Source organism: Sturnus vulgaris, chromosome 8, assembly GCF_052056855.1.
Source record: "Sturnus vulgaris isolate bStuVul1 chromosome 8, bStuVul1.hap1, whole genome shotgun sequence".
In the NCBI taxonomy this organism is placed as follows: Eukaryota; Metazoa; Chordata; class Aves; order Passeriformes; family Sturnidae; genus Sturnus; species Sturnus vulgaris.
In genome coordinates this window covers 20,467,537-20,494,268 of record NC_142250.1, presented here as the reverse complement: position 1 = coordinate 20,494,268, position 26,732 = coordinate 20,467,537, and the positions used below count along the sequence as shown (strand labels likewise).

At 40.4% G+C, this 26,732-nt stretch overlaps 1 protein-coding gene across 2 annotated transcripts in view; it reads left to right on the top strand.

Moving 5' to 3' along the window:
• Positions 1 to 26,732, top strand: part of ARHGAP22 (Rho GTPase activating protein 22) — a 124,055-nt gene that overhangs the window by 7,257 nt on the left and 90,066 nt on the right. For both annotated transcript variants that reach the window (XM_088169077.1, XM_088169076.1), the window contains exons 2-3: positions 8,109 to 8,308; positions 12,276 to 12,363. In XM_088169077.1, coding sequence (XP_088025203.1) covers positions 8,109 to 8,308; positions 12,276 to 12,363 — 288 coding nt within the window. The remainder of the gene's footprint in view (positions 1 to 8,108; positions 8,309 to 12,275; positions 12,364 to 26,732) is intronic.

Here is a 26,732-nt window from a genome sequence, read left to right as displayed (position 1 = left end):
CCTTCAGCAGTGTGGGATATGCAGTTCTCTTGTCAGGTATGCAGTTCTGACCAACCAGATAGGGAAGAAGTACAGCTTTCTAGAGATTGTGCCAGGGTTCAGTGGGTGAAGAGCTGGTGCTTGGGTTTGCTAGATAACTTTGTGGTCCATAGTGTCCAACAGGTGCATGTGCTTTAAAGCAACACATCAAATAGCTGTGACCTAAGTGCTGACCTGTCCTCTGAAAAGCCTGCCGTGGATCCAGATGGGAGATCTCAGATAAAGGGACTTTAAAATATGGTCTTTTGCTGGGAGCAGTTTCTGTACTTGTTCTTATATTATCAATATGGTCTGTAACTCTGGTTTTGCAATAGCAAAGGGCATGGGCTGTTTCACTTTACTAGATTGTAAATTGGTAGGTCAATCTGTTGTAGCAAAAAGAATTAAGTCATTATCTTTCCATCTTGGCACTTATCCACAGTCTAATGCTAGTGGTTTGAAAAGACTGGCATGGCTTTATGGATTTGCAGGGCAGTTTCGAGAACAGCTGGTGGCAGGTTACCTGCAGTATTTAAGGTTTGTTCATTGACAGGTGTCAAAATCACCACACATTCCAACAACCTGAAGCAGTTATTCAAATTCTTTTGCAAATGCAAGGTTAAACTAATTTAAATAATTATTATGTAGATTTGAGACCTGCTGGCTTTCTTGATGCTAGTGACAGCAAATTAAGTTCAGGACTACTTTGTACAATAGCTGAAAGGTCTCCAGTGTGAAATGTCAACCAACAAAGCAATGCCCCTTTGCCTATATGATAGCAATGGATTGCCAAAACCCTTCGCTTTTCCTGAAGTCCAACATGCCATCAATTTGTAACAATAGTTTGAAGATGAGTGCTGATTGCTCTTCAGGAGAAAAGGATTAAATTATCCCACTGACTATATGTTTTGGGTTGGGTTTTTTTGGTATTGTGTGGGGTGGATTGCCCTGCTTATCAAATATACTTGGGTTTTCCTTGACTTGTGGAAAGGTCTTGCATTAATTCATATCAGTTTGTGCTACTGTATGTGTGTTCTCTGATGTGATAAAGACATCACTATTGGTTAGTATATCCCATGGAAGCCTTGAACTGTGTCATTGGAAAAGAGAACTGTGATTGAAGCTTATTCTTTTCTTTCTTCAGCTTATCCTTCAGCTGCCATGTTTAGATAAACTACCTGCATACTTTTGAAAGTAACTCTGGTCAGTAAAGTGGCTTTTATGGTCACATCACTCAGGTCATTGGAGTATAAAATTATTTTTCTGATTTAGAATGTGCCTTATACAAAGCTGACTATGCCATTTGTAAGGTGGTGAAAGGTCATGGCTCTTGAACACCACAAAGAAGTCCAAGATTAATTTCTTCATGCCAGCCAGGAAGCAACTTCCTAGAACTAACTTATCTTTGCCTTATTTCTGGCTATGTTCCTTAAAGGCTGTACTGGTGGAAGAGTCATAGTTTTTCTATGTACTCTACAAAGGAAACACTGTGAGCTCGTTAAAGATTGATGGAAAACCTGGGCCAGCTCTGATGGCCCTAAAAAAGGCTATAGGCAATGTTCAGTGCATGTTGCTGTGCCTGAGCTTATGGCACAGTTGGGCTACACAGATTTCAGCACCAGCTGCAGTGGTGTGTATCCCAGCAGGGTTGTTTGGGTGTGCCTAGCACTGGCAGGAAATCTTGCCTCCCTTTCTGCCAGATACTGTCAGCATGTTCACCCTTAAAACATGCTGATACTAGGAATTTATACAGTCTAGTGTTACTCTTCAGAGCTCCTTGGTGAATGTTTGTCAGTGAAAAAGCCCTGACTGATCTGGCAGTGCAAAAGGGATACGAGAGAAATCTTGAAAGCAGAACTCTCAGCTTTTGGAGTTTGAGAGGAGATGAGACTGTGTTCTGGAGACAGAGTGCTCCTTCATGAACAGGTGTAATTTCCTAAGCCATTTGGGCTCCTTTATGGGCATTCATCTTTCCTTATCAAGAGTCCTTCAGGCTGGCTCAGATTCTTTGGCCATGGCTGAAATATGCTTCTTGGTAATTTCCTTGCTGTTCAGATCTTCCTTCATCTCTCCCTTTAGTATTTTTCTGTCAGAAGGCTGTCTGTGGCTGTGTTAGGTGCCTGTTTGTTTGGGTTTTTTTGTTTATTTGCGTTTGGTTTTTGTTTTTAAACAGAATGTGCTTACCTACATGTAAATAATCTATAACCAAAGTTTCTGCTCTTCAGTTAAGGGCTGAATGTGTTTCAGACTGTAGATGTAGCCAATTTCTAACAGCAGTCATTCCTAGTCTGAGTGTGAAATTACACTGGTTTATACTACAGTAAATTGTACCAGTTCATGGTTGATTTTAGATTTATGAACTGGTCTTTGGAAATGCAGTTTTTCTTGGAGGAATTTAATAACAAGTAAATAGATGTGCAAACAGATCCATACCTTCAGACTTTGAGTTTTGTTTTGGTTTTTTTACCTTGGTTTGGTACTTTTGATCTGGTTTCCCAAGTTCCTACAAGTTAATAAACAAATACATGAAAAGCAGTTTCCCTGCTTTTCCTTTGGTTGGACTGTAAGGCTACAGAACTGCTTCCAGTGTAATGCATTTAAGGGGTTTCTTGGGGGAAAAAAATGAGTTTTCAGACCCATTTATTTTTCCTTTCTTATTTCTATTTTAGCTGTAAGAGAAACAAATCGAGGGAAGGAAGTAGAACATAGCACATGACTTTGCTCTATAAAATGTTCTGAGTAGACAGGTGCAGGTTTATTGAGCAGAAGTGATGGAGCACAAGCTGGCTCTTATGGTAGTGCATCTGAATGTGGCAATTCTCATCCAGATCACAAAATGTGAGCAGCTATGTGGCTGTTGTAGTACCTTTTTGTATCTGTAGAGATTGCTGCTCTGTCTTGGGGAACTAAAAGCCTTTGCCAGTTACTTATAACTGGTATTTTTCTAGTTGCCTAAAAATATCTTGTCACCAAGCAGTTCAAATATTCTGCCTTTAATTATTTTTTTATTGTGTTTCAAGATGCCTAATTCTCAGATTGTGTTGCGGAAGTATCTTGGTTTTGTTTGTGCTTGCTGATTCTGGTATCTTAGCAATCAAATTCAAAGACAAATATGATTCTGTGATGGACACAGAAAAATCTAAACCAAGAATTTTATTGCCTACAATGCAGTGACAGGAAATTCAGTATATCTTTATAGCCATATTACCTGCATTTCCAGTGAGTCCTTTTTATAAGGCCAAATTTGAATTAAATAAACCGAGAATGCTGTTTATAGTATGGGAAGCCACTTCCCTTTGTGGCTAGTAGTTTAAACGAAGACTATATTAGAAATAATATGTAGTTGTCACTGGGTCATCAGACTGAAGGAACACCAGAGCAAAGTGCCTTTATTGTAGGACAGTTTGTTGGCCAAAATCAATTATAATTACTATATCGATTTTAGCTAACTGCCTATGAAATTTCAAAAGATTACCTCTTTAATTGATATTGAATTGGATTGACTTGATTGATTTCCATGTCTGGTTTAAGTAAGTACTTACTGAATGCTCAAATCTCTAGTGGTGTTCAGAGCTGGGAGCGGGAGAAGGAGAGCAGAAGAGATTGTGTAATATTGCCAGGCAGGATTGAACTCAGGAAGGGGGGATGGTATGGATAGGGAAGGGAAGATGATGTCTCTGTAATGTACATGTTCAGGGTAGAAAATAGATGTGATGAGAAAACAGGAATGTGGATATTACAGAGGATCTCTTGTAGGGGTGTATGGCCCTCTGGATAGGGATTGCTCCCTCTCTAACAAGTGGCAGTGTGGCTCCATCCAATATCACCCACCCATTCCTTAGGATAATCTTTGATTTTACTATTAGAGGCATGACAACCAAGTACGGGGCTTTGGAGGGGAGTTTATTTCGTGTAGTCTCAGGCATTTGCACAGTGAGTGTTGAGCAGAACTTCACTGCCTTGGCCATTATTCCTGCTCCTATCTTAATTTGGATATGAGAACTTCGATGTGCCAGTGTCACTTCCAGTCACAGGAGTAATTTCGAGGTCTGTAATTCTGATTCTTGCCTTCTATAGTGATTTACCATCCCAAAATGGCTTGTCGGTGCCACCTGTGTGTCTGCCCTGCCTGTTGTCCCCTTGCAGTGCTGCGATTGCCTCGTTTCCCTGCCCCTGAGTGGCCATGGTGTGGGTGTGTGCTTGGCATTTCAGAACTGCTGGGCTGTGCAGATGAATCCTGAACCTTTTCCCTAGGAGAGCTAGAATCCTTTCTACACTGTTTTCTGATTAGAACTTAGGTGTATGACTAAATCAATAATCAGCTCATGACAATGTGAGGAGTGAAACCAACCTGTGTGGTGTAATTGAAAATGCATTACTGGATCAGAACTCGGGAGCATGTAAAGTATTCGCTGAGCTGTGAGCCTGATTTATTGATTTGTTTTCTTCCTTATGTTCTGCTGATTCCATAATTCCATTAAATAGATAAGCACAAATAATATATTTCTACCATTAAGAATCAGAGGCTTGATGTACTGCATCAGATTATCAAAGCAGATATTTTGGTCCCAGTAATCTGAAATAACTGCTGCTTTAAAGGAAGGCTGTGTTCATCCATAAGAGTTTTCTTCTGACCTCTATGCAATAATTGTGTTCTGTGAAGCATGCAATAGAAGCATCAATGCTGTTAATAGCCATAAGTAATTCCTCTTTCTAAAAATTTCTATCTGATCCATGTTGTTGACTTGCAGATGAAGTTGCTAAGTATCTCCCTAATGAAATTAATTATTACAGTCACGACCAGAAACTAAGGAAATGGAAAGCTAAGACAGCATGAAGAATTAACAATCATAGCAATTGACTGAGACATGGTGCTGCATAAAATAAAATAAGGAAAATATGTGCATTCTCCAGAGACTGATAATGAAAGCTTTAACTCTTGACTAAAATAAATAATTACTAGGTGAACTGTACAAATAGTATCAAAGGGACACTGAGGGAACATACAAGGTAATACATTTGGTAACATTTCAATGCTAGATGTTTGTCTTTTGTGAGGTCTGTGTCAATATAGATGGTAGATTTTCAGTTAAATAAAACTAATTTCTTTTTAGAGGGAGAGGTAAATTAGCAGGGAGTGTATATAACTACATGCAAGTCAGTCTGGGGGCTGATGGAATTTTCATGTTTAAGTTGGAGAGTGCTAAGGTACTTCATGTGGAGATGACTTAGGTGCTTACTGAAAGATGGATTTTGGTATCATTAGACTAATTTGTTACTGTAATAGCCAAGATGTTACCTAAGAACGATTATAGTGCCTTTGATAAAAGCAAATTTTTTGGATATTTATTTTTTTAATGACATAATTTGTAACATGAATATGGACTGGAATTTGGACAGTCTAAACCAGATTACAGTTTGGTCATAGTTGTAAAATGTGGCCTGGGATGAGGCAGAGAAGTTTTATTCAACTCAATTCCTATGGGCCTCTGCAATAGAGATTTAAATGTGACAGGTGAGTTTTCTTACAGCCTGTGTGTGAAATGTCCTCCACGTCCTGGTGATGATGGGGAGGGGCCCGGGTGTTCTGGTACCTCTGTAACCATCTACCAGAGGGTGCTGTGCTGCCAGAAGGGCTGATGCTAAAGCCTGAGGATGTTGGCTGCATGGGGAAAAGTGGTTCTTGATATTTGCACGAATGAAAATACCTGAGAGAGCTCAGACAACAGTGAATGAGTTTAGAGAATATGCCTGGATACACCAAAGCCTGATTTTAAGTGAACTCGGTATCAAGATTTTTTGTTTTTACTATTGTTTTGGCATGTAAAAATAATCAGAAGGAAGGAGTGCCAGATTACTTAGGAGAATCCAAAATTTGCTGGTAAATTTTACTAATGTAGTACTAATGCTATATATTAGCTCACATTAAATTCAGCAATGTATTTTAGGCATTAAGGGAAGAGTAATTCAGAAAAAACTATGATGCTGCAGCAGCACTTCTTACAACATTTCAACTTTTAAAATAATTTTGAAGTGAAACTAAAAACAAAATAAAAACTTGATTTCTTACAGCATTAAACAGTCATAATTTGAAACCTAATTTCTCTAGATTGGGCCACAAGACAAAACCTGTTATTCACAGTTTTGTTGAAAGCATCAGGATTTACATTAGCAGTTTAGAGAAATGGAAAAAAAAATCCGTACTGTCTGTCAGGCTTTCATCAAGTCTGAAATTTAACAAAGTGATATCATTTTCTGTCCATTAAATTGGAAGGTTGTTGGGGTCAGAATGAGTGCCCACTGGGTGGTTACAGGAGAGGTGAGTGGATCCTTAAGACAGAGTGGAAGGAGCAAGTATACAAAACTATAAAAGTAGAGATTGTGTCACTGAGGCTTTTTGATAATGGGAGGATGTGATACCATTCAGATCTGCCCTCTGCTGATGGAAGTGTTTAGTGTCGATGTGCTGGTTTATAGCTCTTTATAAAGCACAACATGATGACCTGGCTGCAGGTCAAAGCAGATTTTATCACGGACACCAATGTGATTTCCCTCACTGGATTACACTGAGGAGGCTTGTTAAAGGTCTGACCTAGGTCTCTTATCTGCCTTTCCTTATTTTGCAGTTTGCTTCATGGAAGTGAAGAAATAGGATCAATCTTAATATTGCAGATGTGATTATTTTAATTTTTTTTCTTAAGTTTTTTTATTCCCCAAACACCATGATATCCACATTATTTTTCTTTCTTTGGCAAATGCTGGCAGTTTCATCACTGTGTGGTGAGGCACCTGGAGCAGAAACCAATCATGTGGTTAATCAAGGCCATGCTTAGTTCTCTGAACCTAAAAGAGACAAAATTAGACACTTGTAAGCAAAATTAGACACAATCAGCACTCTGAGAGGCAGAGGGTTGCCTTGCCCTTTCTTGTGATGGTTTGAATTAACTGTAGTGTATCAGGGACACCTGGATAAGAAGCTTGTCTAGATTTTAGCTTCAACAGTTCAGTGTTAATGTGAGACATCAGTGATGCAGATTTACTGGTACTGGCCTGTAAACTCATGCCTTGTTCCAAGTGGGCACTTATAAATTGTGCTTTAAGCTAGCTGAATGCAGAAAATGGGAGGCAGCAGAATCATATTAGCACTAATGAAGGAAAAATGGCATGAAATATTAAAGAACTATTATTATAAGATAGTTTGTAAATCCAAAGGAAGTAGAGGTGGAAAAGGCCAGTGAGGTCACCTAACCTATCCATTCTGGAGGACTGCCTTGCTGCCTGCAATATATAATAATTGTCTGCTACTCCAGACTAGTTCTGAATGCCCCAAGCTTTAGTACTCTTAATGCAAGAGAGGAGGAAAGAAAGGGTCATAGACTGTTTTTCTGCTTCTTAAACTTTTCCTCATTTTTCTGTTTCCGAAGCCCTTCAGATTTATATGTTGTTTTTTTCCTCTATTTTTTTTCTTTTTATTTTTTAATTTTGTTTTTCTACTTCAGTGTCAGAATGCCCTGAAGAGGTAGATGACTTTAATAATTCTGGATAACTGTGTTATCTCTGTCTTTTGTGTGGATCACAGTCACTACTTTGATTGACAATTCTTTTTTCATCTTCCTCAGTTTTAATTTTTTTTTCTCTCCTATAGCAGCTGGATTCCCTGGCTAATCATTCCAAACTGGTAGTGTGTGGAGTGAGAATTTTTTAATATTCTCTCCTTCTCTTTTTGCCCCTTCACCACACGTTTGAACATCCTCATTGTCAGATAGCCTGTTAGGAGAGAGCAGCATCATTACTCCCATGTGGAGTTGGGAGGCAGTGATGATTTGCCACAAAGATTGGTAATATGAGCAGTGAAGCCTCAGTGGAGATATTGTGTCCCTTTAGACACTCTGGAGTGAGCAGTACCAAAAAGGTGATGTTTGTCCTGTGTTTGACTGTCATGAACTTGAATGTACACACTGAAAAACAAGTACCTGTTCAAAAAGGAAACATGTCTGTCCATAACTGAGAAAGTGTGGAACAGTTAATTAGCCTCTAAGTGTTCTTACTAGTATTTCTTTGTTTCACTTACTCTGGAATTGCCTTTTCAGCCCGGTCAAGGAGTTTGGTGATGGGTGAACAGATTGGGCCTCCCTCCAGACCAGCTTCTCCAAATCCTCAGGAGCGTGTGCTGAAGTGTGGCTGGCTAAAGAAACAGAGGAGCATTATGAAGAACTGGCAGCAGCGGTGGTTTGTGCTGCGTGGGGATCAGCTCTTCTATTACAAGGATGAAGAGGAAACCAAACCTCAGGTATGGCTGGAGGACTGTAGGAGTTAATGGCTGTGACTTCTGTGTGATCACAGCATGCTTTGTTTGACAGCTCGTTTCAGTTGTTTTCTGTCCTCAGCAAAACCATCCACACTTAAGGAAGGTCAGAGGCAGGAGATGTTGCAGGGAGGCTTTTCTGCTACCAGACAAGCTGTAGAGCTTGGGAAAAGGTTAGAAGGTGTTTACTTACCCACTAGGGCATGCTGACCTCCAAATGTTAGTACGGTCAGCTATGAGACTGGAGTTTGACAAGAAGAGCTATGGAGTTGCAGATTACTGAGGCAGGAGTGATTAACCTTGCTTGCTCAGTGGGACTCGTTATCTCCCAACTAATCCATTGTTAGCCCTGAGGTGAACCAGCTGCTTGGAGCTGGCCTGTGTGTGTGGAGTGTGCAGGTTTTGTTGCATGCTGAGAATGAGCTGGAATATGTGTTTTAGTGTCAGGGGGAGGGAGTGGATGTTGTGCTATGGGCTAAAGCTTACAGAGGGGATGAAGAAGTTTTTATTCATGTTTTTCTAATGCCTGTAAAATTCTCTTACAGCATGTGAGCTAAGGTCTTTCCTAGTTGCTGTAGTAGATTATGCATCATAATTCACACAGGCATTGTTTTGACTGTAAGGCCTTTGACCAGAGTCATTGAACAGAGGGAACATAATTAAATGAGCCAGACAATGTCCCTGTACTGCTGGCTCCTGATGAGTCAGTACAGGCATTACAGAGTGACAGTCAGCCTGTGTAGTATCATCACCATCCACATGCTCATTATAGACAATTATTAAACTCCTTGGTGCAGCTGCCTGCTTGACTGTCACACATAAATTTCATTGTAGAGTGAGAACGGAAATTAATATTCCCCTGTGGGCCTGACATAAATATGGTAGATGAATGAGGATGTTGACTGCATCTTATATCTTGCACTCTCCTGATCAGGGATTTGGTCCATAATTATGGAAAGTCTACTGTGTAAAAGCTAGAGAGATTTGAATTTGATGATAGAACTTGATTACCCAAGATGCTGCCAGCAACAGCTGGATTTTGTACTTACAAGCCAGGCAACTTATTTTTTCATATGCAATGAATGTGGGAGAGCTGGGCACTTCAGTGACAGGATGAGGAAGAAATGGCCTTAGGTAGGCACATTGTGAAGGGTTTCTTTAACCCTGACCCTTTTTGGGCACAAGGTTGCCATACATTTATCACTTTGGGAAGCCATTTTGTATGGGATGATACAGGACTATGTCCTAACTATTCTTGTAGGAGTTGCAAATTAGATTTGCATTTGACTTGAGGTAGGGCTGTATGTATCCCACAGGTGAGATGTACTTTTGGGACTTACAGACAGCTGTTGCTTGGGATTCTCTGGAATGAAGGGGCAATGACACAGGTGTGCCCATACATCTTAGGAAGACAACTGAGACCCTTTGCTGTAGGGAGATCTTTTTTATAGGCCATGGAGATATTTTCACTGATTATTATTGATATTAATCCCTAATTTCCTTCAACCCTAAAGGTACTCATGCTTAATTTAAATATTTTTGTTTTATTTATTAAGTATGGCCTTTAAGCTTGTGTGTAAAAACTAAATCAATAGTTTCACTGACATTCCTATTGATCTTCCACCTACTTGATTATTTATACATACTCTAGAAGAGAGATATGTTTACTTGATAAAGTTAAATGAGATTTATGACATAATGTTTCAGAAGAGAAACATGAAACAACACCTTTTTCTTTATGGATGTTGCATTGCCTATTTGTATGAAAACCTGTCCTTTCAGATTGTTAGAGGAAACTGTAGATCCTCTTCCTTTAATAACACTGCTGAAAAGGAGGAGCTGTAATCTAATGGCAGGAGAATCATGCAGGCTTTCTGGAGTGACTAGGAATTATTGTTATCTTAATGGACTGAGTACTGCTGAAGGTGTGCATTTTTGTGTGCCACAAGACAGTTGCAGTTGCACAGCCCACTCCATCAGAGACCAAAGGTTAGAGAGTGGACTTGCAGCCATTGCTTTTCTGCAGAGTTTTCTTTTTTTTGCCCCCATAGGGACAGAACTGACCTGCAAAGAGGTTTTAATGCTCCTACTGACTGTCAATATGTATGGGTTTTTAAAGTAGCTTTGGGCTCCTTTCTATTCCCAGGAAAGGAGAGACCATGCACCCTTCCCTAATTTGCAGGGGAACAGAAGCCACTGTGCAACTCTAATTCATTAACCCTTCCTTCAGTATTGACTTGACATGATAAAAGGCTTTAATGCATCTGCAGTGGGCATGAATTTTGCACTTTAGAAAAGAGCGGAATATTCTAGAATGTGTTCTAGCCACTAGACTCTAAAGATGATGTTTTATGCAATACTTTTTGATACCATTGGAATAATTTCAGATGCATCTGCATTTTTTGTCAAGTTGCCTTTCCTATGCTTTCCTCTTATCTCTGGAATGTCTTCAGTTTATCTTCCAATTTCATTGAACCTCAGAGACAAATTGCAGGGCAACAGGATTGGGAGGTAAGGGTGCTGACGGCTTATCCTGTGGTATTGACTTATTTTACCTCAATTTTAAATCTTACAACAATTCTTGAGAAACCACTCAGCATGGACTTTGCTAAAGGACCTCCTACGTGGTGTCCTTCCACAGCCTTACCCCTACATTAGGTAGGGGATGGGAGCTGAGCCTTGACATTGCTGGATAAAACATTTGTAGGAGGATGTATTCCTGAGGATCAAAGCTATGGAAGTTATACTGAATATTGGCAATGAAAAGTAACACATCTGGCTTCATTGTTTTATAGAGAAGATTGCACAGGTCTTATGATGAGTTGTCTTCTGTTAGTTGATATTCTGGATTGTCTGTCTCATGAGACACTATTTGTATTGCTCCATTATATGTGGATCTGGAAACTGACAAATAGCTTAACTAGAATTTGTTTTGATTACCAATGTTATGATGGTCCAGTGTGTCTTGGATTTGGTTGTTGTCAGATTAGTAAACATCCATAGCTATATTCTCATCAACCAGAGATATGTGTGAAAAACCTGAATGAAACAATGTTCTTCATTTTCTGCTCATCAAGAAAAGGTGCTCTGGACCCCATCTGCATTCCAGGGCTGTTCAGTGCAGAAGTGGAAATGCTGATTACCCTCTTGATGGCTTAACTCTTGAGACTCCCAGTTCTTACTGCATTTTGTCTGTCTGATTGTGCATATGTCCTGAAGAATGTTGGCTGGAAGCCCTTTAAAATATCAGAGATTAAATGCTTGTTTCACTTATGTGACTGGACAAGAGCTTCCTGTGATGTCTTTTTCAGCTTTTCCATAGATTAAAAGGATCTTGTTCGCTTTGAAGATATCATGTCATCAGCTATGCAGAATTCCCAAACTGGAATACATGGTGTTAATTATGCTTGGGCTCAAAGTGGAAATTAAGCTGAATAATGGCAGCACTGAACTTGGAAAGTAAAAGAGCTCAGTTTTTTTTTTCCTAGAAAAGCTATATTCTTTTGGATTAAAAAGTTGTCCATTGTCTTGCAAACCTGAATTAGCTGCTCTCTTTCAGTATCTCCCCAGGAACCTCTGTGTACTGAGGATCTCTGGAAAATTGGCCGTTTTATTCAAATACATGCTGCAACCAGAAATTCAAGGGTGTACAAAGAGTAGATACAATGTGAGATGAAACTTATGCAGGGGATAATTAGTTATGGAAATCAAGGAGAATCACTTCTGCTCAGAGCAGTGTTATTCCAGAGGAAACAGCCTTTAACCAACAGTGTCCAGTGTGAGAAGGACAGTGAAGCAGGTGCATGCCAGCTCAAACCTTTTCTTGCTCTAAACTGTGAAAAGGTGTTGGGATCAGTAGATGAGCAGGACCTGAATTTACTATATATTTTATTATCTTTTCCTTACCCTTTTAGTGGCTTTCCCTTTTCACTAATGTTTGTGTCCATTACAGGGTTTGATACTACTGCAAGGCAGTCAGGTGAATGAGCTGCCACCTAATCCTGATGAACCAGGGAAACATCTCTTTGAAATTACCCCAGGTATGCCTGCATTTTTTTTTTTTTTTTTTGTGCTTTCACTATAACACCACATCATTCCCATCAGTTGTCACTAATGATAATTGAGTTGTACTGATCACTCCTGAATGTTCTGATACACTGGCATGATTATCCAGTGAGACTTGACTACATGGTGTTCTCTGTTCTGGATATAAGTGCTGCTGTGTGGTACCTTATTTTCATTTTATAGTAGTTGAGATGCATCATGGTCCTTGACTCTCCTGTTTGGAGAGGGTCTTTGGAGTGTTGTGTGGTCTCTCAAACAGATGCATTCTTCTGGTTGTTACAGAAACAGGCACAGAAACATAGCACAGAATTTATGGAAAAGGGACATGCAGTGTCTGGATGCAATTTCTTTCCTGCATACTAGCTAATTTGGGGAGCAGGTGGAAGGGCAAACAAAAAGCTTCAAAACGCTTCCCTTTTAGAAAATAGATGACCTAGCATGGAAGAGAGATTGAAATGTTTTCAGGTAGAAAATCTAATGATATGTCACTGTAGTATTAATGTAAAACTTGTCATTTTAGCTCCCATATAAACGCTTGCTGTGGTCAGAGTTGGTATCTCCAGGATAGATTTAGAATTAAGTTCCCTGTTGCAGTATAGGAACAATTAAATTCAGTTGATTTAGTTCTGGTTATATTTGGGAGATGAGATCTGGGTTTGAATGCAGTGTATTTTGGAGGTAGTTTCAGGTAGCAGGATCTACAGAGGAAAAAAAACCTGTTGCACTGCTACAGAGTTACAGCAGAGAAATGAGAGCTGTGGAAGGACTGAGCCAGTTCATCCATCTCCCAGTACCTTAAGACTGAGTTCTTGAAGAGAACAGAAGAGAAGAGGCAGACAAATGAGACTGTGCTAAAAACGATGTGAGTGCAGTGACTCAGTCATGCTTCCCTTCACTGCCAGCTTGTCCTGCATGGGGTACCTGTCCATGCTGCTTAGCTCTGTCTCCCCACAGCATTGGTGCTGTCACTAGGGTAGATAAAAGTAATTGCTTTAGGCTGCCTCTTGTTTTTTAATGAAATTTTTGAAAAACAGACACTTGCCCCTCTATTTGATTTGATGATTCTAGATTTGCTGTGAAGTCAGGTGTGTTTTTACTCTTTGGGGTCTTTTTCTTACCACTTTGTTAGGCTGTCTTTAAATGCCATTTTTGCACACCCCTCTTTAGACAGTGTCATGCAGAACAAGAACAGTGCTGTAAGGTTTTCAGCTATACCATCAGGCAGTGTTTTGCAATACCTTAGTCACAGAATTCTGTTTGACATGCAGGAAGCTACTTGGGGAGGAGAGATTTATTTTTTCCCCTCTTACTTACCACTGTGCACTATCTGTTAATGCCTTTTCTCCCTTATGTGCCCCCCACTGTGCCCTCATAGGCAGGGCCCCACAAACAGCAGGGCATTGGCCCACAGTATTGCCTGCATGGAGGATCTCCAAGGAAGTGGCATTTATTTTTGGTCTGAATGTGACATATCTGCACCATTTTGCAAAGATTGTGCTCCATATTGTTGCAGAAGGACTGTGGACCTGCAATGTGAAAGTACTTGTGTTGTTGTGACTGAATGATCCCATGTGTTCTGGCAGTGATCTGAAGTAATTAACGGAGCCACAGACTGGCTTGATTTGGTTTCCTGCAGGCTTGAATTTCTTCTGATTCCAGATGGCAAAATAGCAATTCTGTACTACTTGTCCAACCTATCAGGTTATGTTGCTGTAGCCTGCAAAATAATTTTCCTAAACTGCAGGTAGCTGTTGCTTCAGGTGAGTTGGTAAAGAGGGGCCATGTGGCTAGTTGAAAGGGGCTCTTCAGAAAGGTGGAAAAAGTGACATTTTTTAGCATGGTTGTGGATCCTAGGAAACTTGTGTTTAGTCTGGGGTTTTGACATAGCACCTTTCTGTGTTCCCTGGAAAAATGATTCAGTCTTAGTGTACCACTGACTTGTCTGCAAAATGAAGATGTTTTCCCTAACTTATGGAGCTAAATCCCATTTGTAGCAAACTTAGTTGCTACATGGAAGTATGGAAAAACACTATAAATAGGCAGTCAATACAGAACGTGATTGACACAGATGTCACTGGAGAATGTGGCCTGGAGAATTCCCCATTTTGTTCACAGTGCATTTATTCTGTGCTGGTTTTGGCATAAACGCCTTTTCTTTTTTTGCATGTGTTCTGAAATGACCGTGTTCTGCGTGGTTGGCAGCCTGCAGAACACCCACATAGTGAACAGCTCTGAAACAGATGCCAGATAGGAAGGGGAGCACAAATGATCTTGCAGGACCCAGATCTTTATTTCCCATCACTTCCCATCTTCCCCTGTGTTAGATGTTTGGCCATGATCACATTTCTACCGAATTGTGTTTCATTTATCCCACTATAAGCTAAGACTGTAAAGTTTCTATACGGATGATAAGATTTATTTCGAGTTGTTTTAGCTAAGTTGGAGAATTTGTGAATACAGGTACATTCAATAGCTGTAAGTATAGATTGGAGTTTTACTATGCTAGTAAGCATTAGAGCTTTAACTAACAAAATTAAGAATGGAATGTAACATTCCTAAAATGTACCTATAGCTGATTACAGCTTGTCTGTCAGAGAGGCTGAGATCTGAGAAATGTCCAAAGAGTTCCAGTCTGTGGTACCATTTATCTCCAAAGCCCTATTTTGTGATTAATTGCTAAGGCTTTCAGCATCCTTGTTGTGAAACTGCTGCTGAGATCTTGCCACCTTTCCTCTGCTGCAGCCTGTGTTAAGTTTGGCTGTGGGAGCTGTTCCCTCAGAGTGCAGGGACTAGAGTAACAGCATGTCCTGTGCTGTAACAGAGCATGTATTGATTTTCTGCTGAGTAACAAGAACTAATGATGGGCATTGTGTATTATTCATGTTTCATCAAGTTCATTTCCAAGCTCTATAGGGCAGCTGGGAGAAGGGTTAACTAGGGACATGAGAGACTGCAGAACAGTTCTACAGTCAAACCACTGTTAGATCTGGTGAAGGACTTCCTGAAATAAATTCTACAGATTCCTTTTGGAGGCAACTGTAGATTTCTGGACCCTTTTGAATCCATTCATCATTGCTAGAAGTTCAAAGTGGAATGGTGGGGTAAGCCGTGGGTGCAAGTTGCTCTCATACTCCAGTGCACATTAGCAGGTGGTGGGGGATGTTTTTGTAAAGTTATGAGGGTAGTATAAGGTCAGGTGCAAATGTTGTACCATTTGGAGAAATAATTCCACAGCAGCTGGTATTTATGGATGGAAATGATCTATGTTGCTTGGGAGAGGAGTCCAAATCCGGCAACAAAAGCAGCATCTGCTGTTGCTAGGAGCAACAGAACAACGTGGTGTTGACCTGGGGTTACAGTGCCTTGTGGAGTGGTGTAATGCAGCTCGTGAGAAGCCACAGGCCTTGAGAAAGGCTTAAGGAATGTTGATGGCTTAAGTGCTCCTGAAGTCTCACCTTTTAGGAAACTGATGTTTTAATGTCTTGTGGCAAGTGGTCTACCTAGTTTCATTCCCCAGTCTTTGCAGCACTACGAGGTGCTCAAGTTCTTCTGCAGACAGAGAATTTCATGATACGGTAAGGTTTTTAGAATCAAGGAGGGGAGTGGTAAAAAGGTTCAGAGGTTAGGAGGTACTAGTGGTACACATCTTGGTGTCTCCTCATCACTGATGACAGCTAGCTCCTGTTTCTTGCCACAATGCTTTCTGCCAAGGTGAACAGTGACAGCTCTTAGCTGAGACTGCCAGTGAGAATAAGAGAGCACTTTTGTAATGAGTTTTTTTACAGGAAACAGCTGCTGAAGGGGTTGATCTTGTTTCCATATATTTAATAATATTTTTCATCTTAGCTCTTATGACTGGGAAAAAAAGTTTTCAAACCAGTTGGACTTTAGGTCAATTCAACTGAAGTGATGAAAACTGCACCATCAGGTTGTTTTTTGTGCTCCAGGTGAGTTAGCCAGTCTCTTTAGTGAAGCAGTTCAGTCCTCTTCATAATTGTTACCTTGGTCTTTTTGCAGACTTAGCCAGAGCAAGGATCACTGCCTATACTTGATTTAGGTTATTGTCAAAACTTTAGAAGTTAGTTCTCTATGGTGTACTTTTTGAATTAATTACAAAGACTTAATTGAATATAGGCAACTTGCTTCGAATACTGAATCCTTCAAAGATGGAGCAGTGATTGCTTTATGCCAGAAGTTAGGCTAGGGCACAATAAAATGCCTTGTGCAGAAACTTTGTGCAGGGAATATGTAGAAGCTACTTCACTGCCTTGGTTGTGCTATATAACAAGAAGGAAAATCAAGAAAGGCAGAATAATAAGGTAGGAGTCCTAATTCTTACAGGAACAGTAATTGCTGTCTGCTTGTTCTGTAGGGGTCCACTTGTGTTGTTGACAGTAAATGACAGAGAAGTCGGAGTGGCAGCTTGTTTGTCTTGTACCAGTAGGTGGAATGATGCCCACAGAGCAATCTGATTTGTGGTACGCTTCTGCATCCCAGCTGATCGACATCAATTAAGCTATTTTTGTGGCCTTTTTATCTCAGTTCCTGTTGAGATAGTGTGTAATTAAAATACCTGGAGGAGAAATTAGAAATTCATACATTGAAAATCATTCCATGTTCTCTATTATTCAATGCAAATTGAAATTCTAATTAACAGCAGGATCCTGAGTTTGCCATTGGTAATTAAGTTTTCTCCTGAAGTCTGCAGCTGAAATCTGACTGTGCATATCTGAATATGTGATGATGTTGATATTTGAGAGGTATATTTAGATTTCTGTGCTTTGGCATCCACCACACTGACTAGGGGAACAGCAGCAAAAAAATAGTTATTTTGGGTCCTACTAGAAAGTGTAGAAATGTATTTGCAGCAGTGCATTCTGGAAACACTTAGCAAGAGAGAGCTGCTGATGTTACCATGTCCATGGCATTGCATTGACCTGGAAAAGAAGATTGGTGATCTTGGTTTTCCAGTGGAGGGCCCTGTCAGATCTGTGTTTATTACTTCTAGATGTCTGAAGCATAGCTGAGAGCATGCAGTTGTATGTCACTAAAAAACATAACTGTCTCTTAGAACACGAGATAGACTTTTCCATTTATTGAGGGGTGAGAAACAATAAATGTCTTTTCTAAATTGTCTTTCCAAAGGAGTTCCTGGAATGATAAAATTCTATGCTTTCTTTTCAGTCATGGTCTGGAAACTGTTTTGTATTATTACCTTTTATCTTGAGTCGAGAGCTTTAAGGTAATAACGTTTCAACACTGAGATGATGATGGGTACATCTGCTTGCCTTTTCCCAGCTGCGGAATCTTTTAATGCTCAAGTGCAGTTTGAATTTCCCTGAATTTCTGTGCCTGGAAAGTGCTGGTTGCTCTCTCTGCTCTGCCTGCTCCGTCTCTGCCGAGCACTAGATGGTGCTGGTTATTCCCAGCTGCTGTCCGTGATGGCACATGTCTTGAATCCCTGGAGCGTGAGTTCGTCCTCTCAGAGGAAACTAGCTGCTCTGTTTTGTTCATTCATGTCTCCTCAGAACAAATCAGCAAGCCAGAGTTCCCTAACAACATCTTTGCCCAGCCTGTGAAGCCCATACTGTGCTCTGTAGGCAGAATACAGTATTAAATACATACCTGCACATTTGCTCAGCTGGTTAGAGCGTGGTGTTAATGATGCCAAGGTTGTAGGCTGATGCCCATATGGGTCATTCACTTAAAATCTGGGCTCGATGATCCTTGTGGGCCCCTTCAAACTCAGAATATTCTGTGATTCCGTAATATTCTATATTGAACACACTCCATGTATTCACAATATGTAGCTGCTGTCTCAGATGCCAAAATTAAGTCTTTGAAAACATTCAAGTTTAAATCGTTTACCTATTTGATTCTTCTTTTGGTCTTAAAACTGTCATATAAGAGTAGAACATCATCTTTATAGACACAGACAGTAATGACTGTGTGAGAAGTCACTTGGATGTAGGTCTCCACTGTTTCAGGTTAACATGCTTGACCCACAGCTTATGGGCTATTTTGTGGCATGTGTTTTCCTCTCCTCCCATTCTCAGCCTGCTAAACTAATTTTTCAAAATGTGTATCTTCAAATTTTTGCAATTTTAATGAATTGGCATTTTCCAAAAGGTACTAACTGCCTTCCTTGGGATTACTCCTTTCCTAATTCTACTGAGATTCTTTTATTGAAAAAAAAAAAGCTTTTGTGGCCTGTCCAGACCTTGACAACTTCCTTTGTGTCCTTCCTTCTGTGTCAACAGAAGTGTCAATCAGCTGCCAGTATTTCTAGGCTTGTTTTACAAATGGAATCAAGTTGAAGAGCTGTTACTTGATTAAGTTAACAGAGGCCTTCATTTCCCTCTTGCAGGTAAATGCTAGCAGCTCAAATCTTCTGAAAGCAAGGCTTTCCTGCTTTCTGATCTGTGCTTTCCCTGAATGCTTGACTGTATCATGTCACTGAATTCTTATGAAAAGGACTTTTTTTTTTTTTTCCTTATGCAAAGGACTGACCTTTACTTTCAATTCATGCAACCTTACTGATTTCAAAAGTGTTGTGCTCAGTCCCATGCTGTATCCCTACAGCTTGACCAGTCCACTTCTGCCTACTTAAGGTGATGACTCACTGCAGGTGAAGGTCTTCAGACTGCATCCAGTTTTGTGCAGAAAGGTTATTAGACTCCTCTTTTCCCCTGAGGGCTATGAGGCTCTCTGATAGTTACGAATGTTTTGGCTCACCTTACCTTATCAGTTTAAAACATCTTGAAGGGCATCAGGAGGCACCTGCAGCCTGTAAATTGCCTTTTGCTTTGTTTTTTTTCCCCCCTAGCATATGCAATGCCCAAGGCTTATGTTTGCATTTAGCAGGTAATGATCCTGCTTCATGAAATAAACAAGATCCTGCCTTTGTTTTATTAGAAGTGTTTGATCTACTTCAAGGTGTCATGTCTCCATCCCTCAGTGCTCTGGGGCCGTGGGCACTTGAAAGTAGGACTGGAAATGGTTGCAATAGCATACATGTGTTCTGTTGTCCTGGGTTTTGTATTCTAGAAGTTCTGCATTTGATCCCTGATCAGTAGCACCTAGCTGTCTTTAATGCACGTGCTGGCTTTCAACAAGAATGATGGTTTTTAAAACTTCAATTGCAATTGCATAAGGCCTGCTGTGAAAGGAGCATGAGACTTAAGAAGTTGCATGAATAGGGCTTTCTGCTAGTGCAGATCATTAAAATGTAACCTCTGACTGGTTTTGAGCAGTCTTCCTTAACCCATGGTATTCCTGAAAGACAAATATAGCATTTTATATAGGTTGCCCTTTGGGTATAGAAATATGGCTTTGTAGTGTGATGGCACATTGTAGTGGAAATGTACAAGGCATCATTTGATCCCCTCAGGTTGATTTTTTTTCAGTGTAAATTAGGTAAGATTTTGAATACTTCCTGCTGAGACCTTCCAGAGTGAGTTCTGCTGTCGACTATTCTGCTTTGAGGGTAATGTATTAAGTCCTAAGGCATGTGTGGTTAGTAGAGGGATTTTTTTTTTTTTAAGTATTCTGATGCAAGTTACATAGAGATAGGCTTATCAAACTGTCAGTATGATCAGTTATGTAGTACCATCTCTATATTTCTTGCTAGTTTGTCAGAAATCAAGTCTTCAGTGATGTTTTACAGCTTCTGTGCTCTGTTGCTGCTGTTATGGGTTTTGTTCAGCCCCAGAACCAGCTGTGTTCCCATTTGCAATAACTGAGTGAATTCTCCACAAGATTCATGCAATGTCTGGGATCCCTGAGGCTAATAAAATAATCTATTAGGTTAGTATGAGGAAGTAAAATAAGAAACATGATGTATGGAAATGTCAGAGCACACACTAAATTCTAGCAGAAGTGAAATAAAGACAGGAGGAAAAGGCCTCAAGCTGTGCCAGGGGAGGTTCAGGACAGACATTAGGAAGAATTTATTCACTGAAAGTGTTGTCAAGCCTTGGAACAGGCTGCCCAGGGAGGTGGTGAAACCACTGTCGCTGGAAGTGTTCAAGACTGGATATGGCACTTAATGCTATGGTTTAGTTGGCATTGTGATGTTCAGTCAGAGGTTGGACTTGATCTTGGAGATCTTTTCCAACCCTAATGATTCTGTGATTCTGTGCTGATACTGACAATCCTGTAAGGCAGCATCACTCATGCTTTTGAGGTACCTGTTAGCACTGTAGCTTAACTGCTCAGTAGAATACACTGACTTGGAAATGCCACCTGGAAGTCATTCTGGGAAGCGAAATTAAGAAAACTAAAACACAGGTCCTTTTTACAAGGCCTATAAAAAGTGTGGGCGGGAAAGGGAGATGCAGGTGATAATGTGCTGGTCCAGGATCCAAAAGAGAATATAAGTGAGAAACTGCTATCTGGGGTGTTTATGAATGCACTAGTACCAGTTTGAAGTGGCAGCTGGCACACTGTCAAACACCTGTGAGAGAGAGTTCACAGGCACAACCCCTTCTGTGCTTGTCTGAAATGCTTTAGGGATAATTAGGGTGCTATCAGTGAGAACCTGCTTGCCCTAGGCTTTTTGAACTTCACAGGGAGGAGGAGATATGACAAGGATGTTGCTATGCCAATGGTGTAAGCCTCACATCCAGCCTAAGAACATGCAGAGGCGGTTTTGTTTTGATTTGAGTGAGTTTTTGGGGGGTATTTTTGTTTGTTTGTTTGTTTTTGTGGGTTGTTTTTGTTTTTTACTGGGAATGAATTTAACTTTCTGTGCTAGTTATCCAGGTACAGTTTCACTGTGGGGAATGCATGAGTGCTGGGTGCACTTATGGCAGTGTGGCTCATCTATGTTGAATTTACTAGCATTGCAACAACTTTATTCCCTAAAGCTCCTGATCAGCTTCACAGTGCCTCTAGAGTGCTCATTGCAGGGGCTCTGCTAAGGTACTGTTCTCTAAAGGCAGTGAGGCAGCTGGGTCAGGACTGTGCTCTGTATAGTGCAGTACATTCTGATGAGCTTAATGTTCCTAATTTTTTTCAAGCACTGTAATTGAAATTAATGTGATTTCTCTCATTAGAAAGGCAAAGTTCAAGTTGTTGGTCATTACAGAGCTTTTTCTTTTGACAGACTTTTAAAATGTTTACTTTATGGAACTTCATGTCTTCTGTGTCTGTTCTACGAGGTGCACGGGCCTGTAAAGACATTCTTTCAAAGTCTGCCTTTGAATCTTAGCCAGAGCCCATTGCTCATCTAAGTCCACTTAAGATGTTGATGCCCATGTTTCCATGTGGTATCAAAGATGTTATGTATCATCCTGGACTCCTAAGGCACTGTTATTAGTTCTGGGATTTGTTTTTAATCACCAACTGTCAGACAGACATGAAAACTTGGGGGAAGGGGCAGGAGGAATTTGAGATAACAAAGAAAAGAGCTGTGAAATCAAAAGTATAGAGTGTTAAAAGGGAGTGTGTAAGACAATAGGGAAAGGCTGTTACAACCGACCATGTTCTATTTGCATTGAGGGATAATTGTGCAAACTGTGGTGCTTCCCTGAATTTTGAGTTGTGTATTTTACTATGAAGTTGTGTATTTTACTATGAAGATTTATAAGCGCTCTGGCAACTGCCAACTTGAGAAATGAAGAGCCTTGTGTCTACATTAGTAATTCTATTCCTATATAATGTGTCAAAAGAAAACCTGTACTGGCCTAATAGTGTAATGAAGAAAAAGATTACTTTTATTGACACAAAGAGAAGTGTCTTTAAAGATCACTAGTGTGTGAGAATCCTTCTGCTCCACAGAGATTCTTAAAAGGCTCTGCTTTTATAGCATGTGGTTTGTGTATGAATCAGACTCAAAATTATGCCTTCTGGAAGGGTTCAGCAGAAGGTATTTTCCAGATTAAATTAATTCTGGTCCACTTTGAATGGGCAGACCGGCTTCAGCTGCCTGTTTATGTTCCTGTGTCCTTCATAGGTCTTGGGCACAGATCTTAAATGTCATGTGTTGCTAATGCTCTAGAACAGGGAAGTAGACATCCTAATTTTTGTTAGCTGTGACCCAAACTTTAGACTGTGGAGTCATTATTTCAAGGAAAAAACAAACAAGGTGGAAACCTGTGAATCTCCTAAAATGTGGCCATTAATATGAAAAAATTTCCAAATGCCTGTGAAAATTATTGTCATAGGAGTGTCACATGGTATGACTGAATTTCTATTAGAATTACAGTGATTGGAGGGAGAAGAGAAGGCAATGGATGTAGTCAATTCAGAAGAACTTTTTATAAACTCAGTATCTTTTGACTCTTTCTGGACTGGAAATTCTTTACTAAGACAAGGCCAGATGTTTCAAAATGTTATTTCTGACAGAACAGGTGACTTTTGATCCTTTCTTTTTTTCTCTTTTTTAAGACTTTAAGCCTTAATTCTTAACAGATCTGTGCTCCATTGTAAACTTAGCCTAACCTGGTCAACAGGAATGCATTTTAGATCACTTGGGGCAAGGCAACCTGTGAATATAAAATATGTACTTTTATGCTGTCTCTCATACAGTCTGGTGATATACCTACATTGAACTCATGTTTTCTGTGCTTATGTCTTCTGTGAAGAATAGATGAACTATAAATGGTTCCTTCAAATGATGAAGGTCTAATTCTTCTCTCAGGAGGTTATTTTTTAGAGTCTTAGGAGCCCAAGAACTGGAGTTTTCAAAAATATTTCCTTTGCAGTTTATATTAAACATATTAGAAGTGTGTATTTGGAAAGCAGGGGATGATGAAGACTGAGGTTTGAATGGGTGGGTTTAAATTACTCTGCTCTCACTGGAAAAAAGCCCTAGGGGAGGTAGCATGTCACTTTATTAACAAATACTAGGCTAGAAAATTCACTTTGTAGTTTCAGGCTCTTACAAGAAATGTAGTAGGCCTTTAAAGGAGTTAGAGTATTTAGATACATATGAACTAAGACTGGTTGAAATGTACTCTTCGGTCTCTGTTATTACATTGCCAGAATAGTCTTTTCTTTCTTCTGAGTCCAATGGCTATTGGGAAATCTGAGGAGAGTTGTAGAGTGTTCCCATAGTGGCCAGGCAAGCTACTTTTACTTGCTTCACCGTGTATTTTGGAAATTCTGGGAATAATCCATGCTGAATCTGACTTAGAAAGTAAACTTTTCATTTTACAAATGCTTTAACTTTTGAAGAGGAAGTTTTCTAGTTTGCCCTGGCTTACAGATTATTTGATTGATATGGAGAAGATCACAGTATAAATAATTTTACAGATTAGACAAAACAAGTTTTTATTGGCCAAGCTTGAAAATACTAACACATTCTTCTGAATTTTGAGAATGGATATTAGTATAAATGGTGAACTTTTCACGAATGCATGTTTCATACTGACTGACTTAGGTCCATTCTCTATGAAGTCCAGTTAATCTGTTTAATAGTAATGATGCAACATGGTGTTAAAATTTTGTGTTCTTAAAGACAAGTTTGTGCCTTTTGAGAGGAGGGAATGGTGAGGAAAATCCCCAAAGCTATGTAATCCTGGCCTTGTATCTAAAAAAGCTTCCAAAATGAATGCTTGCCCAATCCTAGAGATGTAACTCTGACATCACAAAAACCATTTGTCTTTTAGTAAAGAAATTATTAATAAATTCCTTCAGCCAGTAGTACTCTGTCATATCTGGAATGAATCGTTGAACTAGAATAATATATTCCTTTGCCATCCTGCAATTTTTTAAAAGTTACTTGGTTAGAGTTGTTTTTTTTCTCCCAGAATATAAGTGGTTGGCTTAACTAAAACGGAAATCTTTACCTCTGGCTTCCAGATATTTAGCGTTGTCCAGAAATATAAAAGTTCATTTTTCACACAGCAGTGTTTAGCAGCTGACTTTCCTTTTCAGTGGCAGGCAATACACTACTGTATTTCTTAAGAAATGAGAGGGAATATAAACTTTAAATCAAGAATTTCAGATGCCTTGGATGGCTTTCTGAAAGTTGTCAGTATTGGCTTATTTTATTGCTGACCTTCACTGTAATTTTTGCCATCTGGAGTAAAAGTGAGGGAAAGGACTAAGCGTTCTTTAGCTCCATTTTGCACAGTGATGCTTTTGGGTAATGTCACGCTATGTCTACATGGGAAGGATATCAGAGGCTCTGCTTTCCTCTTGCAATGAATGCACCTGAAGATTATTATTTTAAATACATGGTGATGGTTATTGCAGTAAGTGAGTCTCACCTATTTTCATCTGGGACCATTTCATTCCTTTAGGTGATGTCACATAATCAAAAGGCAAGACAAACTTTTTGTCAGTTTTCCAAACATTTTATGAAAATAAGTAGAAATGAAAAAACAAAGGAAAAAAATTCTTGAAATGCTTTGTTGAAATTGTCAGTTTGTCTGAACCAAGCATGTGTGCCTAACCCCTCATCAGCCTCTATCTGTCTATGTGAAGTGATGTAAGTAATAGCTCTAAAAGTTCTTAAATACTCAAATTTCAGTAACTTCTAGGTAGTCTGGGGGGGCTCTCTGATATACAGCACCTTTCCCCATGGAGCTGACTTGGCTGCCAGGCTGGAACAGCTGGAGAGGAGGGTGCTTTCTCCATCCCTTTTATCTACCACTGCTCTGACAGTGCCATTAGTAAACACTTTGGCTTTTCCAAACCTTGGAAAACTTCGCCCTGCTGGGGGTTGCCCGGGTTTGCTTTAAAACGAAATGGAGGAGCGTTGCCAGGAGATTGTCCTGCCCCTCAAGCAGGTGGTTTACGAGGCTCTTCCCTGAGATCAGATCACCCTCTAGCCAAGAAGAAAGGAAATATCTGCTGCTTTACGAGGGCAAGGGAGCACTTTGCACAAGAGATGGATTTCCAAGCAGCTGTCAGCTATTGGCACTGTCTGATGAGTTTAGAGGCTCAACAAAGCAACTGAGAGGAATTCTCACACATCCATCCAAGAAGAACAAGTTGGCACCAGCAAAGCCAGAATACTGGATTTCCTTCAGTGTTCTTGGAGAAATATCTTCAGTTTCCTCTAGGATATTTGGTGGTGGTGGGAAAGCTTTCCTGCCCTGTCCATCTTCTATCCTGTGTGGGATTTGGTTTTGTTTTGGTTTTTTTGTGCTAACTAATGAATGCTCATACTCTGAGATTGCTCAAGTGTGCAGTTAACAGCTGAATACTCTGCAGAAGAACCTCTCTGTAGAACATTATTGTTGTCTGATTTTTTTCTTTTTTTTTCTTTCTTAATGATGGGAGAGCTGGAAGACATCTACCCTTTATATTATTCATTTTCTCTCCTTGAAGAATTTTAGTTCAAACTCAAGAGGCTGAAATATATACTGGAGGCTGGAGCTGCAGATTGTCATCAGATCTTGGGTTCAGGCTGTTTCTGGTATTTTAACTGTACGGAAAGATGCAGCTCCTTGTTACCTCCCCCCACCCCCAAACCTCTATTTGTCTGGCTTTTTCCCTTCCCACCCAAATTGTAATTTTTGTGCACTGCACACAGCTATCAAAGAGTGTATTCTTCTGCGGTGTCCAGCCTGGAAAAGACTATCATTCAGTCGCTTTCTTGTGACATCCAACTCTGAAGCTTGATCCAGGCTTTGCAAAGGCAGCCAGTTTGCCTGTGAGTTGGTGTATAAAACAAACTGCCACTGTGCTGCAGTGCTTGGGGCATTGCTGCACCTGGGCAGTGGGGCTTCAATAAGCAGGGTCCCTGCTGTGTTACGTGAAGTGCTGCAGGGTCTAGAGAACAAGCACAGAGTGATCAGAGATCCAGCAAACATCTGTTCCAGGGATGTTGTTCTCTCCTTACCCCAAAACAAAACGCTTATCTTGTCATTGTGGCCGGTGACTCAGGTTAATGCAATTAAAAGTGTGTAAACAAGCCTTCTGAATATTGCTAGAGCAGTGCTGACCTTCGCAAGAATGCAAGGTCCCTGTAACCCTCAGTATCTCTGTGGACACTCAGATATATGGTGAAGTGTTTACTCTTGTGGGGGAATACTATACGACCCTGTGCTGTCCTGAGTGAATTTTGCAAGGGGTGAAATAGTTTTTCTGGTATCTTTTCCATGCACACTGAGGTTTCCGTCGGGTGTCTGTTGCCCTCTGAGAGCCTCTCGCACAAAGCAGGCTCCGGTGGCTCTCAGCCCTTCAAAGGGGCGACGGTAATTAATAAGCCAGCGCGGTTTAAGGGGCAGGGAGCCGCGGCGCGGTGGCCCCAGGCCGGCCGGAGCTGGGGCGGTGCCGGCGGGGGCTGCCGGGCTCCGCTGCCGCCGCTCCCTGCCGAGCGCTGCCCGCCCCGCTCCAGCCATGCTGCGAGCCCCGCCTGGCAGCGAGCGGGCTGGCCCGGAGCCGCGCT